A 16,445-nucleotide genomic window follows, 5' to 3' on the forward strand; every position below is an offset into this window, starting at 1 on the left:
TGATGTAATACAAACATATACATATTTGTCATTCTAAACCTTTCAGACATAATCCTAATCCTAATCTATATATAAAATTCCCTTTAGTATACGTGAGCGAGCGAGAAGGTATAAGAGCAAGCGAGTCGTCAATAAGAGCGAGTAGGACAGTAACAGGAGTGAGCGAGATAAGAACAACGGCGCGCAAGGAGAAGACTCGATGCTCGATCCTCGATCAGATCCCCACCCCCGAGCCTTCTGCATGTGTTATTCTCATCTCGCTCACTCCAATTACTGTCTCGCTCGCTCTTATTGTTATCTCGCTCACTCTTATACCTTCTCGCTCGCTCACATAACGAAAAATCAATAACTTTGCGTTACCGACATTAGCACGGAACGCAACCTAAATCGTGCACGTATGGGTTACCCCGCGGCCCAAATGTCGATATTGGCTACGTAGTTCATGTGCACGTTTTACGTCGTTCCCAGAGGGCGTATCGCGTTCGCGGATCATTTAAGGGGATGCTGGAGCCGCAGGCGAACTCGATCAGCGTCGATAAAGAAGTGCTCACCGACTATATCTGTCCTTGTATAGACAAGGATATAGACAAGGATAGCACCTAACCTTGCATCTTCCACTGGTCTAAGTAATATCTTTCTTTTTAGGCTTCAAATCTTACTTCTAATTGCACGATATTATTCCTGACAGTTTTTTGTAGAGGGCTGCATCACTATTTTCTATAGAAATACTGCAGAATTTTTGTATAAAGCAAATATTGTCGTCAGGTGAAGACAATATTTATAAAAATAAAATTTTTTTTTAGTTTATCAGAAAAAATCATGTACAGCCCTCTACATTTTTGTGCGTACTTTAATCGTGTAAAAGGATTTTCCATTCTGTTCAGCCAATTCAAAGATATTGCTTAGACCGATTATGCCTTGTCGCTGTCACTCCAGGATCCCCTTAAAACCGGGCCGTGTCGTCTCTCATTCTTCTCTCTGGCGAGACGAAGCCACCGAAAGGTGCAACACTTTCTACACCATTTACACCTGCATGTTAGATTTCAGCGTGCGAGAACAAATCACCGAAAGGTGCAACACTATCTACACCGTCTACACTCGACGTCTTAGAATAAGCGTGCGAGATGAACCAGTGACGGCATTACACTTTTGATACACTTTTGAGCACTTTAGGTGCAGATTCTTTAAATTCATTCAATTTCATATGTATTATTTACAGTTACATCTCACGGAAGAGAGAACGGCCAAATGGAGTCATTCCAGGCAAAGATTTACTTACCATTGCATTTTGCATTGATTTTCATTGTTTTCACTTACACTTTCTTACACTTTTGTGAACTTTCTACACTTTTAGACGGCATTCAGCCAATTTGATATTATATTCATGTTTTTGATATTATTACATTATTCCCTGTCAATTTAAGAATTCATTATTATATGATTATGCGTGCGGTAACATTAAGCAGCGATATGCTTACCTTTTATACTTACCTTTATTACACCGACTCCGGTGATTAGATGAGACGATTCCATAGCGATCCCGGGTACCTGAAAAGAAAGAGGAGATTAAAAATGGGTAAAATTACCTGTATACTTACCTGGTTTCATAGGATTCGTCTGTAGTGACGTTGAGAGTCACTCGGTGCAAATTGAGTGACTTTTGATTCGCTTGCGCAAAGTTTGCGTGCAGCGACGTGTTTGGTTCACGCGGGCGCGAAAGCCAAGTCACGCCGTTGCACTTTAGTGTAGCATCTCATGATAAGGTGCCGAGTCACAAGAGCGACTCGGTAAGCGAAGTGCAGATGGAATCGTACCATCTACACCCGAAGGTACGTGCCGCCAGTGCGAAGGTTGCGCGCCTAAAACGTAGGCTCAGCGCATGCGTGAGTCTAAGGTGGGAGAACTCGACCCGTTCCTCCCGGACAGTCCGTCGCGAACTTTCGAGACGTTAACACGTGCATACCTGTTGCGTCAAACAAATCGAAAAAGGCGTTCTTATCCCGTTATCCGCTAGCGTCAGTAGCGTGATTAAAACATTGTTAGAGACAGTGAGTGCGTGATACGGGAAATTCCTATTGCGCTTATATTGATTATTAAGATCCGCATTAACCGAGAAAGCGGCGTTTCGGGAAAAACTCGACGTAATTCCACGCGATCGAGCGAACACGCGCGCGAAGAGAGATTGCTGTACAATCTATTTTAATAAATTGTTATTTGTTTATAATAAACAAAGCAAATATTGATTCGCGACCCCAGTGAACATCCTATCAGATATTCCGAATATTACGCTTCGCTTAACAAGGGCGTGGCCGACGGCCTTGAACGCGTCCGCGACGTAGAAACGGCAGCCATCTTGCTGAGAAGGAAGGACGGGGCAACGCAGTTGAATCAGGTTTCTGTATTTAAGCCTGAAAATACAGTGGCGACCGTAAACACAGCCCAAGTAGTAAGTGGCTATATTTTAGATTTTTTATCATTCCATTCGTTGTTCCGGTCACAACCTCAAATCTCGATGAAATTATCCTTGATCGACGCGTCTTCGGACGAAACGTAAGAATCCGGCGGAAAAAAGTGTCGCTCTGTCCCGCGACGCGAGATATTTAGCGTTAAAGTTGACGACACTCAGGTTAGAAACCCATGTCATACCAACCGCCATGTAGCGACACACTGAACACGCCCTGCGGCCACATACGCATGCTCATTGGCCGCACGCGCATGATGCCAATGTGTATAATAGTACGTAAGTAAATAGGCGCAGGCGGAGCTCCTTCCCCCGCATAATAAAAGGAAACAAAACTCCCAGCGTGAAACCTAAGTAATTGCTCGAATGAAGACGCTTGAATATTCCGCATGATTGACCAGTCATCATATTTAAAATTGGCGCAGTTTTGCATGCGCGTGCGGCCACTGAGCATGCGCGCATGCTCGCAAGGCATGCATGGTCGTAGTCGCTGCATCTCGTCGATCTGACAGGAATTATAATCCGATTCCTGTCAACTTTAACGTTTAATATCTCGCGTCGCAGGGCAAAGCGACACTTTTTTCCGCCGGATTCTTACGTTTCGTCCAAAGACGCGTCGATCAAGGATAATTTCATCGAGATTTGAGGTGAGGCCCATAAACCGTATAATTACCCAACTTGTTGCACGGTTCATTTTTTTTCTCTTTTTCTCTCTACAACGTAAAAAAAATAAAGAGGAAATATAAACTATGCCAAGAAGTTGACGCGCGATGTTTTCGGAGATTATAAGGCTTCAACCAAAAAAGAACCCGACCTTGTAATTAACCGTTTCCGCGTGCGTACGTTTTTTCTGTCACGTTTAACGTTATTTTTCCAATAATCTCAAGTATTTTAAAAAATCTTGAAAAATCTACAAAACATCCGTCTACGCGTTGTAGTTGCCAATTTTCCAGTAATTACCCCGTCAACTACTCGTCATTTATTTGATCCTTTCTCTGACTGGCTTGCAAGTTTCGTAGTTGCGAACCAAGATATTATTCTGGCTTGAATACCGTAGACCCATGTACGCGCACAAAGGATTAAAATTATCGAGACCCAACCAAGTCCATTCGCGATATCGAAACAAGATTGATAACTCGGTTAAATATATTTTTGAACGATATGTCGTTGTAATTTTACACAAATAATTTATTACATATTTACAATTATTTAATTTAATATTATTGTTTGTGGAACTTGTAGATCACGAATTGTGCGAAATAGATTTCCTTACTATGGATTCTTCAAATTGGAAAGATTCAACATATTGGGAGGATTTCCGCGAAGAAACTTTTGACACGAAGGATTACACAGAAGCGGAAGCTGAGGAATCTCTTAAGGTACAAGAATTATATCGTTTAATTATACGAAATTTTTTTGCGCAAATTTGTGTTCATACGTGGGTTATTTATATGTATATTGCATGTATACAGGGTGTCGCATTTTAATTGAAGCAATTAAAATGCGATACTCTGTATATATAATTATCAATATAAATTGAGCTACTACCCGAAAGACGGATACTTATTCCGCGAGTATAAGAATTGTCGTCTATCTGATTTCTTCTATTTCTTTCAGTACACGAATGATGGAGAAAGAGATGGGAATGGAAAGGAATCCGAGTTGGATATGACGTTGCAAGACTCGAGAGACAATACGCAAAACCTCTATAGCGAAGACCCGGGTAAAGTCTATCGAGAGTGCAGTTTTACCGACGATCCACGATCTAATAATGATCCATCTATTCTGGCCATGAAGGATACAATACTGAGGATAATCGAGACAAATTCCGTAGTCGTCGTTCGAGGACCGACCGGCTGTGGAAAAACCACTCAGATTCCACAATTTATTCTCGATGCCAATATCGAAGAGGGACTCGACTGCAATATTATAGGTATGCTTTAAATAATTTTTACTATTACGATTAACGTAAAAAAAAAAAAATTATGGCGTATATATTCGTGAAAATTATACAACAATTACAATTTTGATATAGTTACGCAACCGAGACGAATCGCCGCGGTAAGCAACGCCAACAGAGTGTGTCGCAAAAATGATTGGCGTCTCGGTACCCTCGTGGACTACCAAGTGGGTATGCGAAAGGAAGTCTCACCCGAAACCCGTTTAACTTATTGCACCACTGAAATTTTCCTACAACATTTGATTCACCGTAAACATTTGTTAGACTATACGCACATTATATTGGACGAAATTCACGAACGCGATCAAAATTTGGATTTTCTTTTACTCGTGATTAAAAGATTATTACAAACAACGTCCAGACACGTTAAAGTTATTCTCATGTCGGCGACGATCGACGTAACGAAATTCGCGAGATACTTTTCTACGAAAGTAGAAAATAAATTGATTCCAGCGCCAGTCATCGAGATGCCCGAGATAAAAAAATTTCAAATTCATACGTATTATTTGGACGATATAAAAAGTATAGGAACCGTAAGTATATAGATTATGAAGAATATTTAGTAATTATTTAAAATTTTATAATGTTGTATAATCGTGTCGATTTGTTTTTTTATCTAATTAAATTAAAATTATTCCAATTTTATATATTAATATTTCAGATGTCTAAATTACGATAATATATAACGATAGATTTTCTATTTTTTATAGATACCAGAAGTATCCGCCGCGAAACCAAAAGTCACTCAAAGCGCGATAAAGTTTTGCTCGCTTATTATCGATGCTCTCGATAAAATTGATAAAAATAATATCGAAGAAGACTCAAATCCGCCTCAGAGACATGCCGTTCTCGTATTTTTACCAGGAATGTACGAAATTGAGGAATTATATAATTACTTGGCGACTTTCCGTGAAAATAAATTATGGGACCTAACAATTTTGCATTCGATGATTCGCGATGACGACGACGACGAACAGCGTCGCATTTTCCAAACGCCACCGAAAGATTACAGACGCATTATACTCTCTACAAATATCGCTGAAAGCGGTATTACAGTGCCGGATGTAAAATATGGTAAATATACAATTTTTATGAATTATATATGATTGTAACTCTTGAGAAAAGAAAACGGTGGTGTTAATTAAATTCGTATAATTTTGTAGTGATCGACTTTTGTCTCGTAAAACTGCGGACATTTAATCCCGCGATTCATTGTCAAAGTTTGCAAACCTATTGGGCGAGTAAGACAAATTGCACTCAACGAGCTGGTCGCACAGGTCGCGTAACGGACGGCAGAGTGTACAGATTAGTGCCAAAAGCATTTTACGAGGCAAGTAATTTACATAAGAATAACATTATGCTAATATTGCGATACGGGTCGCAAAGTTTTATTCGATATTTTTAACTATACACGCGTTTAACGGAATCCAATATTTATCGAGCGATTGTAAATTTAACGAATTATTATTATTTTATATCCTTGTAATTATATAATACTTTTTTTTTTTTTTTTTTTTTTAACATCTACCAGTGATACGCTCGTGTAATTTTTGTTCAGGTCCACGTATATATCGTAAACACGCGCATAAATATCAATTGTAGATCTTGAAAAAAAAACGAACCATCGTTCAGTTACGAGAATATAAAATTATAATACGCCATCGCGCTTTTAGATTATTAATTATTTATTATATTTTTCCACGTAATATTTTGTTAATTATTTTCCCATAAAATTTACAGAATATTTTACCGGACGACAATATGCCGGAAATGCTCCGTACCCCACTCGCCAATGTCGTTCTCCGCGCCAAAATTCTCGACCTCGACGAGCCACGTATCCTTCTTTCGCAGTCCCTCGATCCACCTACTTTCACAAATTTGACAAATACCATCTTGAGCTTGAAAGAGGTCGGAGTTTTGGTGGACGATGATTCTTATCGACCGTTTGACGGAAAGTTGACCGATCTCGGCAAGATAATGGCGCATCTTCCGCTCGACATTCGAATTTCGAAATTAATCATGTTGGGCCATGTTTTTGAGGTTTTACGAGACGCTATTATTCTGGGGGCCAGCATGGCCGTTAAAGATGTCTTTTCTATGGAGCAATGCCATCCTACCGTTTCCTCTTATACGATTCGGAAAAAATGGGCTCACAATTCTGACAGCGACTGCATCGCCACCTTAAATGTTTATAAGACGTGGCAAAATGAAAAAGCTAACCGTCGATTGAACACTCTTCATGCCGAGAGACAATGGGCCCGGAGAAATGGACTTCAACTAAAAGCCTTGCGTGAATTAGATGCTCTGGTGAACGAGATTACCGTTAGGTTGCTGAGATTGGAAATTAAAGAAAGTATAGGAGTTAATAAAGTCATTTGGCAAGGTATATTTAATTATTTAACGTTCAAGCTTTTTGTGAATTATTCATTATAATATTTAATTATTTGATTATTATTTTTCTTATTTTCTAATTATTTTTAATTATTTTCCTCATTTACTTCTAGGTGTAGATCGTGATTTCGTGCTTAAAGTCGTACTCGCTGGAGCTTACTATCCCAATTATTATATCAAACGTCCGCAAAATCAAGAAATTCACGAGGAAAATATTTCAAAGACTCTCAACGATTTAGATCCCACGAAGACAGTTTGTTTAAAAGGTTGGCCAATGAAACAACCTGGATATTTATACGCCAAGAAATTTCAAGAGATTTTTTCCAAACATCTAAGAATTCCAGAAAAACAAATAGTAATATCTTTCGACGCGTCGCGCGTGCACGTGCAATTTCGCGAGAAAGAAACGACCCGTGACGACAGTCTTCGAAATATATCCGAGCACGTTTATCAGGTAATTATACCGATGTATTCGCTTCATATAAATAACACGAATAAGAGTAAAATATTATATATACACGCACATGTGTATATAATTGAGCTATGATATTATATAAATTTATTACTCAATGTGTATGTGTAAACAAACATAAATATAATTATAAAGAAATACGTATAATATAGATGTTCGGATTACGTAAAACATAAATATCAATATTATTCTAATATAATGACGTATGTTTATCCACAGGCCGTCCAGATGAAACGATGCGATATACCGATCGAAATAAAGTTGTTGAACGAACGAGAGGCGAATGAGAGGGCGAAACATTACGATGTTCGTAAATTCGAACGGAGTCATTTCTTTCGCAGAAATGTTGAGAAGACGGAGGAGAATGTTTCGGAAACCAGATCAACATTGCCGGGACTCGATGAAAATGAAATATCTTTATATATACGAAATGTAAGTCATCTTTTATATTTTTTTGATTAGTAAAGAATAATTTTCATATAAGATTAAAAGAAATTTTTTTGTATAGATGCCTTTCATTTTTGTCGTAAGAAAAATTTTTATAACGATTAAAATATATTGAATTATTGTACGCATCGTATCTTACACGTCTGCTACAATAATAATTAATAGATGCATCGCCTATCTAATTACTAGCATAATAAAACTTTTATTTACTCTCTATTAATTAAATAATTATTTTTTTCTAATTATATATATACATATATATATATACGTATTATTTTTAGATCGATAGTCCTGGATATTTCTGGGCAACCCTCGACGACTATACCACTCGTCGTCAAGTGCGATTTATAAAAGAGAGTCTCAACGCGCGTCCCTTGAAAACATTTATCTCTATCCCAAAGACCTCGACCATAATCGCTGCCCCTATGAAATGGAATAATTTATCGTATTTTCATCGCGCCATAATTAAAGAATTCATCTCAGAGGATGGAGAATCAGTCGACATTTTCTTTATCGATCACGGTCATTTTTCGAGAGTGCGATCTAGCGATCTAAGGGAAATTGATAATCCCGCGATATTAAACATTCCTCCCTTGGCATTTTCTTGCCGATTGGCCTTTTTGCGACCTTCAAATCTAAGTAACGTTCACGAATGGACGAAAAAATCAAGAAATTATTTTTTAACGCAAATGAAGGAAAGCGAACGGAGATTTGGAAAAATTTACTCGGTCGTCGATAGCGTTATTAACTTGGAGTTGATCGTGGTCGATAAGAAAGGAGAGAGATTTAACGTTAACGAGGATTTGATTGCAAAAGGATATGCCGTAAAGAGGGAGGAAACCTATATATCGAAGCAAAATCATGAATTAAGGACAAAGGTTGATATCGTTAACGCAATGTCGACAGAGGAGAAAAAGTATTACGAAGAGCAACAATATGACAAACATTGTTCGTTGGAAGTAAGTAGAGTAGTTGAACTTTGTAGAGAAAAGATTAATGACAACTGTTTGTTGATAAATCGATTAATTTAATACTTTTACAGTATCCCGATCCACCTAGAGAAGAGGATTGCGAGTCTACTAAAGTGATTATATGTTATAGCCAAATTAATAAATATTTTCCTTCACATAATTACCTTATTAAATTTGCGTCGACAAACCAATCTTGTACAAATATAATAACGTGGCATACGGAAAATAAGAATGCCGCAAACTGGAGCGATTGTAATTCTAAATTAGAATCACCGTTGGCTTATTTATACGAGATCCCGTACCTGTTTCCCTCCCGGATGCGGGGCGACGGGATCGAACTAGATTAATATTGTTTTTTGGTAGTACACGTTGAAAAATACATGGGTCAGATGACGCGCTTTACACACTTTATACTCGCGAGCGTTCGTAATCTAAACCGGGTATTTTTCAACGTGTACCATCCACGTACGCGAGATACTAATAGGAACACACGTATGTGTGGAAAAATGTGGTTTACAGGGAAGATGTGTTTACAAAACAAATATTTCGTGGCATAGATACGTTGATTTTTTTTTAATTAATTGTATTCTTAAAAATTACAAAATGTAATTATTTATGGTAATACATACTCGTACATATATATATATATATATGTAGATATATCATATATAGCTTTCAGCCCGTCAACAATATAGTTGTGTAAAATCTTTAAAAAATAAAAAAACTAAAAAAAAAGTAATATATTTAATTAATCGTAAAATTAATTAATTAGTTGAAGAAATTGAAATATGGAGATCACGACGTATAGGCAATGTAAATAATGCACGACGAAAAAAATTATCTCTTTTTTTTAGCAAATGCCTTCTTAAGAAAATGACATATTATTTCAATTAACATAAGAAATAATAAAATTATACGTCGTCTATCATAGAGATAGCATATAATTAAATATACGTAAAAAATACTTTTTTTGTATATCCGCACTGTCATAAACTTAAGTAAATTGCTCCTATTGTTACGTGAATTAACGGAATGTCTCTATTTTATGTTCTTTTATCGTAGAACTGCCGTTCTCTCTAATAATATAAGTAAGAGAATTCTGTTCTCACCGTACGTTCGCTATATAATAGTTATGTAACACATAGAATAAGGTAAACAAAAAAATGATGCGTGAAAATGCTTTCTCAGGTTTGTACCATTGAGATAGGATCAGAGATTTTAAAAAAATCCAGAACAAACTTCCAGATTTTATTGTAATCTCTTAATGTAGTTGACGCTGCAAGAGTTTCTCATTCTGCATGTTGCTCCGAATGAAGATGAACACGTAGCTCCAATAGGCCAAACATTTCCTTTCCACATAATTTACAAAAAGCAGCCACGTTTCCCATTTTGTGTGCATCCCTAGGGTAAAAAATAGAAAAAATATATATAATATAAATTTAAGAATATACAGAAAAATATATATCTACGTACTCGTAGGCAAGATTTTGAAATTGTGAGAGATTCTTCAGCATCTCCTCCGTCCGTTCGTCTGTTTCGCGTAGTTCTAACGCGTTGTGCAACGGATATACGTCGTATTTTGTCACAGATTTTTGAACGGACGGCAAAATATGTGGTCCGTCGTAGCGATTCCACTTATCGCTATGATGACGATCGATCACGTCGTCTTTCGGATCTCGCAATCGTCTCTGTTTGTCTCTCACGTTCAGCAAAATGTGTTTGATTTTATTTTGACACATTATAATATCCTCGTCATTGGAGTTATCTAAACGCATTCCGGTATTCATCCAGTGGCGCAGTTTATTTATCTAGAAAAATTGATTATTAATGTTATTATTTTGAAAAGCTGAGAGGAGTTGAAAAACAAAGTAATAATAATAGAAAAACCGAATAATTATATAATCCATCTATAAAATTAACCGGAGATTGATGGGTTCGCGGAAAATGCAGAAATTTTGTGCAACGATATCTCGTATAGATTTCACGTCGAGTATCGCAAAAATATCAGTTTATTATTTGTGTAGATGACATAAACCTCTTTCACATCGTCCATCGTGATTTCTACGTCGAATGGAATTTCCATATCGTGATTGGGAAATTTGGCCCGGTTATAACGATTATCTATCGGGCCCAAACCACACAAAGCTCCCGTATAATAAGTTTGGCGAGAATTGCATCTCAATTCCATGCGCGGTGCAAAAATTAGCGCGAGCGATGCCGCGAGTCCGGGAATATTTGGCAGAAAAGTGGTATTTCTTAGGGTTAAAGAATTTTGCCCGGATTGAACGGTGCTCTGAGCGACCAAAAGACGCGTCAATTGACCGAGATCGTGATCCAAAAAGACAGAATTGACGGAATTCATTTCTACGCTCGTCCTCAATTTTTCATCCAACGTCAACTGGATCAACTCCATTTCTAAGGGAGAATGTGGACCTCGGAGTTTTATGCTAGACTTGCAATCCTCTTCTCTAGGTGGATCGGGATACTGTAAAAGTATTAAATTAATCGATTTATCAACAAACAGTTGTCATTAATCTTTTCTCTACAAAGTTCAACTACTCTACTTACTTCCAACGAACAATGTTTGTCATATTGTTGCTCTTCGTAATACTTTTTCTCCTCTGTCGACATTGCGTTAACGATATCAACCTTTGTCCTTAATTCATGATTTTGCTTCGATATATAGGTTTCCTCCCTCTTTACGGCATATCCTTTTGCAATCAAATCCTCGTTAACGTTAAATCTCTCTCCTTTCTTATCGACCACGATCAACTCCAAGTTAATAACGCTATCGACGACCGAGTAAATTTTTCCAAATCTCCGTTCGCTTTCCTTCATTTGCGTTAAAAAATAATTTCTTGATTTTTTCGTCCATTCGTGAACGTTACTTAGATTTGAAGGTCGCAAAAAGGCCAATCGGCAAGAAAATGCCAAGGGAGGAATGTTTAATATCGCGGGATTATCAATTTCCCTTAGATCGCTAGATCGCACTCTCGAAAAATGACCGTGATCGATAAAGAAAATGTCGACTGATTCTCCATCCTCTGAGATGAATTCTTTAATTATGGCGCGATGAAAATACGATAAATTATTCCATTTCATAGGGGCAGCGATTATGGTCGAGGTCTTTGGGATAGAGATAAATGTTTTCAAGGGACGCGCGTTGAGACTCTCTTTTATAAATCGCACTTGACGACGAGTGGTATAGTCGTCGAGGGTTGCCCAGAAATATCCAGGACTATCGATCTAAAAATAATACGTATATATATATATGTATATATATAATTAGAAAAAAATAATTATTTAATTAATAGAGAGTAAATAAAAGTTTTATTATGCTAGTAATTAGATAGGCGATGCATCTATTAATTATTATTGTAGCAGACGTGTAAGATACGATGCGTACAATAATTCAATATATTTTAATCGTTATAAAAATTTTTCTTACGACAAAAATGAAAGGCATCTATACAAAAAAATTTCTTTTAATCTTATATGAAAATTATTCTTTACTAATCAAAAAAATATAAAAGATGACTTACATTTCGTATATATAAAGATATTTCATTTTCATCGAGTCCCGGCAATGTTGATCTGGTTTCCGAAACATTCTCCTCCGTCTTCTCAACATTTCTGCGAAAGAAATGACTCCGTTCGAATTTACGAACATCGTAATGTTTCGCCCTCTCATTCGCCTCTCGTTCGTTCAACAACTTTATTTCGATCGGTATATCGCATCGTTTCATCTGGACGGCCTGTGGATAAACATACGTCATTATATTAGAATAATATTGATATTTATGTTTTACGTAATCCGAACATCTATATTATACGTATTTCTTTATAATTATATTTATGTTTGTTTACACATACACATTGAGTAATAAATTTATATAATATCATAGCTCAATTATATACACATGTGCGTGTATATATAATATTTTACTCTTATTCGTGTTATTTATATGAAGCGAATACATCGGTATAATTACCTGATAAACGTGCTCGGATATATTTCGAAGACTGTCGTCACGGGTCGTTTCTTTCTCGCGAAATTGCACGTGCACGCGCGACGCGTCGAAAGATATTACTATTTGTTTTTCTGGAATTCTTAGATGTTTGGAAAAAATCTCTTGAAATTTCTTGGCGTATAAATATCCAGGTTGTTTCATTGGCCAACCTTTTAAACAAACTGTCTTCGTGGGATCTAAATCGTTGAGAGTCTTTGAAATATTTTCCTCGTGAATTTCTTGATTTTGCGGACGTTTGATATAATAATTGGGATAGTAAGCTCCAGCGAGTACGACTTTAAGCACGAAATCACGATCTACACCTAGAAGTAAATGAGGAAAATAATTAAAAATAATTAGAAAATAAGAAAAATAATAATCAAATAATTAAATATTATAATGAATAATTCACAAAAAGCTTGAACGTTAAATAATTAAATATACCTTGCCAAATGACTTTATTAACTCCTATACTTTCTTTAATTTCCAATCTCAGCAACCTAACGGTAATCTCGTTCACCAGAGCATCTAATTCACGCAAGGCTTTTAGTTGAAGTCCATTTCTCCGGGCCCATTGTCTCTCGGCATGAAGAGTGTTCAATCGACGGTTAGCTTTTTCATTTTGCCACGTCTTATAAACATTTAAGGTGGCGATGCAGTCGCTGTCAGAATTGTGAGCCCATTTTTTCCGAATCGTATAAGAGGAAACGGTAGGATGGCATTGCTCCATAGAAAAGACATCTTTAACGGCCATGCTGGCCCCCAGAATAATAGCGTCTCGTAAAACCTCAAAAACATGGCCCAACATGATTAATTTCGAAATTCGAATGTCGAGCGGAAGATGCGCCATTATCTTGCCGAGATCGGTCAACTTTCCGTCAAACGGTCGATAAGAATCATCGTCCACCAAAACTCCGACCTCTTTCAAGCTCAAGATGGTATTTGTCAAATTTGTGAAAGTAGGTGGATCGAGGGACTGCGAAAGAAGGATACGTGGCTCGTCGAGGTCGAGAATTTTGGCGCGGAGAACGACATTGGCGAGTGGGGTACGGAGCATTTCCGGCATATTGTCGTCCGGTAAAATATTCTGTAAATTTTATGGGAAAATAATTAACAAAATATTACGTGGAAAAATATAATAAATAATTAATAATCTAAAAGCGCGATGGCGTATTATAATTTTATATTCTCGTAACTGAACGATGGTTCGTTTTTTTTTCAAGATCTACAATTGATATTTATGCGCGTGTTTACGATATATACGTGGACCTGAACAAAAATTACACGAGCGTATCACTGGTAGATGTTAAAAAAAAAAAAAAAAAAAGTATTATATAATTACAAGGATATAAAATAATAATAATTCGTTAAATTTACAATCGCTCGATAAATATTGGATTCCGTTAAACGCGTGTATAGTTAAAAATATCGAATAAAACTTTGCGACCCGTATCGCAATATTAGCATAATGTTATTCTTATGTAAATTACTTGCCTCGTAAAATGCTTTTGGCACTAATCTGTACACTCTGCCGTCCGTTACGCGACCTGTGCGACCAGCTCGTTGAGTGCAATTTGTCTTACTCGCCCAATAGGTTTGCAAACTTTGACAATGAATCGCGGGATTAAATGTCCGCAGTTTTACGAGACAAAAGTCGATCACTACAAAATTATACGAATTTAATTAACACCACCGTTTTCTTTTCTCAAGAGTTACAATCATATATAATTCATAAAAATTGTATATTTACCATATTTTACATCCGGCACTGTAATACCGCTTTCAGCGATATTTGTAGAGAGTATAATGCGTCTGTAATCTTTCGGTGGCGTTTGGAAAATGCGACGCTGTTCGTCGTCGTCGTCATCGCGAATCATCGAATGCAAAATTGTTAGGTCCCATAATTTATTTTCACGGAAAGTCGCCAAGTAATTATATAATTCCTCAATTTCGTACATTCCTGGTAAAAATACGAGAACGGCATGTCTCTGAGGCGGATTTGAGTCTTCTTCGATATTATTTTTATCAATTTTATCGAGAGCATCGATAATAAGCGAGCAAAACTTTATCGCGCTTTGAGTGACTTTTGGTTTCGCGGCGGATACTTCTGGTATCTATAAAAAATAGAAAATCTATCGTTATATATTATCGTAATTTAGACATCTGAAATATTAATATATAAAATTGGAATAATTTTAATTTAATTAGATAAAAAAACAAATCGACACGATTATACAACATTATAAAATTTTAAATAATTACTAAATATTCTTCATAATCTATATACTTACGGTTCCTATACTTTTTATATCGTCCAAATAATACGTATGAATTTGAAATTTTTTTATCTCGGGCATCTCGATGACTGGCGCTGGAATCAATTTATTTTCTACTTTCGTAGAAAAGTATCTCGCGAATTTCGTTACGTCGATCGTCGCCGACATGAGAATAACTTTAACGTGTCTGGACGTTGTTTGTAATAATCTTTTAATCACGAGTAAAAGAAAATCCAAATTTTGATCGCGTTCGTGAATTTCGTCCAATATAATGTGCGTATAGTCTAACAAATGTTTACGGTGAATCAAATGTTGTAGGAAAATTTCAGTGGTGCAATAAGTTAAACGGGTTTCGGGTGAGACTTCCTTTCGCATACCCACTTGGTAGTCCACGAGGGTACCGAGACGCCAATCATTTTTGCGACACACTCTGTTGGCGTTGCTTACCGCGGCGATTCGTCTCGGTTGCGTAACTATATCAAAATTGTAATTGTCGTATAATTTTCACGAATATATACGCCATAATTTTTTTTTTTTTACGTTAATCGTAATAGTAAAAATTATTTAAAGCATACCTATAATATTGCAGTCGAGTCCCTCTTCGATATTGGCATCGAGAATAAATTGTGGAATCTGAGTGGTTTTTCCACAGCCGGTCGGTCCTCGAACGACGACTACGGAATTTGTCTCGATTATCCTCAGTATTGTATCCTTCATGGCCAGAATAGATGGATCATTATTAGATCGTGGATCGTCGGTAAAACTGCACTCTCGATAGACTTTACCCGGGTCTTCGCTATAGAGGTTTTGCGTATTGTCTCTCGAGTCTTGCAACGTCATATCCAACTCGGATTCCTTTCCATTCCCATCTCTTTCTCCATCATTCGTGTACTGAAAGAAATAGAAGAAATCAGATAGACGACAATTCTTATACTCGCGGAATAAGTATCCGTCTTTCGGGTAGTAGCTCAATTTATATTGATAATTATATATACAGAGTATCGCATTTTAATTGCTTCAATTAAAATGCGACACCCTGTATACATGCAATATACATATAAATAACCCACGTATGAACACAAATTTGCGCAAAAAAATTTCGTATAATTAAACGATATAATTCTTGTACCTTAAGAGATTCCTCAGCTTCCGCTTCTGTGTAATCCTTCGTGTCAAAAGTTTCTTCGCGGAAATCCTCCCAATATGTTGAATCTTTCCAATTTGAAGAATCCATAGTAAGGAAATCTATTTCGCACAATTCGTGATCTACAAGTTCCACAAACAATAATATTAAATTAAATAATTGTAAATATGTAATAAATTATTTGTGTAAAATTACAACGACATAACGTTCAAAAATATATTTAACCGAGTTATCAATCTTGTTTCGATATCGCGAATGGACTTGGTTGGGTCTCGATAATTTTAATCCTTTGTGCGCGTACATGGGTCTACGG

At 36.7% G+C, this 16,445-nt stretch overlaps 2 protein-coding genes across 2 annotated transcripts; one reads left to right on the forward strand and one right to left on the reverse strand.

The window, feature by feature from the left end:
• Positions 1-1,910: 1,910 nt before the first annotated feature.
• On the forward strand, positions 1,911-9,179 carry LOC139785843 (probable ATP-dependent RNA helicase spindle-E). The gene is made up of 11 exons (XM_071725012.1): positions 1,911-2,446; positions 3,704-3,840; positions 4,079-4,394; positions 4,497-4,954; positions 5,132-5,495; positions 5,585-5,751; positions 6,162-6,804; positions 6,926-7,266; positions 7,504-7,716; positions 8,013-8,690; positions 8,774-9,179. Exons 2-11 carry the CDS (start codon positions 3,736-3,738, stop codon positions 9,047-9,049), a joined length of 3,561 nt encoding a protein of 1,186 aa, XP_071581113.1. The 5' UTR covers positions 1,911-2,446; positions 3,704-3,735; the 3' UTR covers positions 9,050-9,179.
• Positions 9,180-9,858: 679 nt separating this feature from the next.
• On the reverse strand, positions 9,859-16,245 carry LOC139785842 (probable ATP-dependent RNA helicase spindle-E). Its single transcript, XM_071725011.1, has 12 exons — positions 16,118-16,245; positions 15,564-15,879; positions 15,004-15,461; positions 14,463-14,826; positions 14,207-14,373; positions 13,157-13,799; positions 12,695-13,035; positions 12,245-12,457; positions 11,271-11,948; positions 10,738-11,187; positions 10,176-10,510; positions 9,859-10,103 (listed from the first exon to the last, which is right to left on the reverse strand). The coding sequence occupies exons 1-12, from the start codon at positions 16,220-16,222 to the stop codon at positions 9,992-9,994; spliced, it is 4,182 nt and encodes a 1,393-aa protein (XP_071581112.1). The 5' UTR covers positions 16,223-16,245; the 3' UTR covers positions 9,859-9,991.
• Between the last annotated feature and the right edge of the window lie 200 nt (positions 16,246-16,445).

Source organism: Temnothorax nylanderi, unplaced genomic scaffold, assembly GCF_030848795.1.
Source record: "Temnothorax nylanderi isolate EJ_2023f unplaced genomic scaffold, tnyl_v1.0 TNYL_tig0898_pilon, whole genome shotgun sequence".
Lineage (NCBI taxonomy): Eukaryota > Metazoa > Arthropoda > Insecta > Hymenoptera > Formicidae > Temnothorax > Temnothorax nylanderi.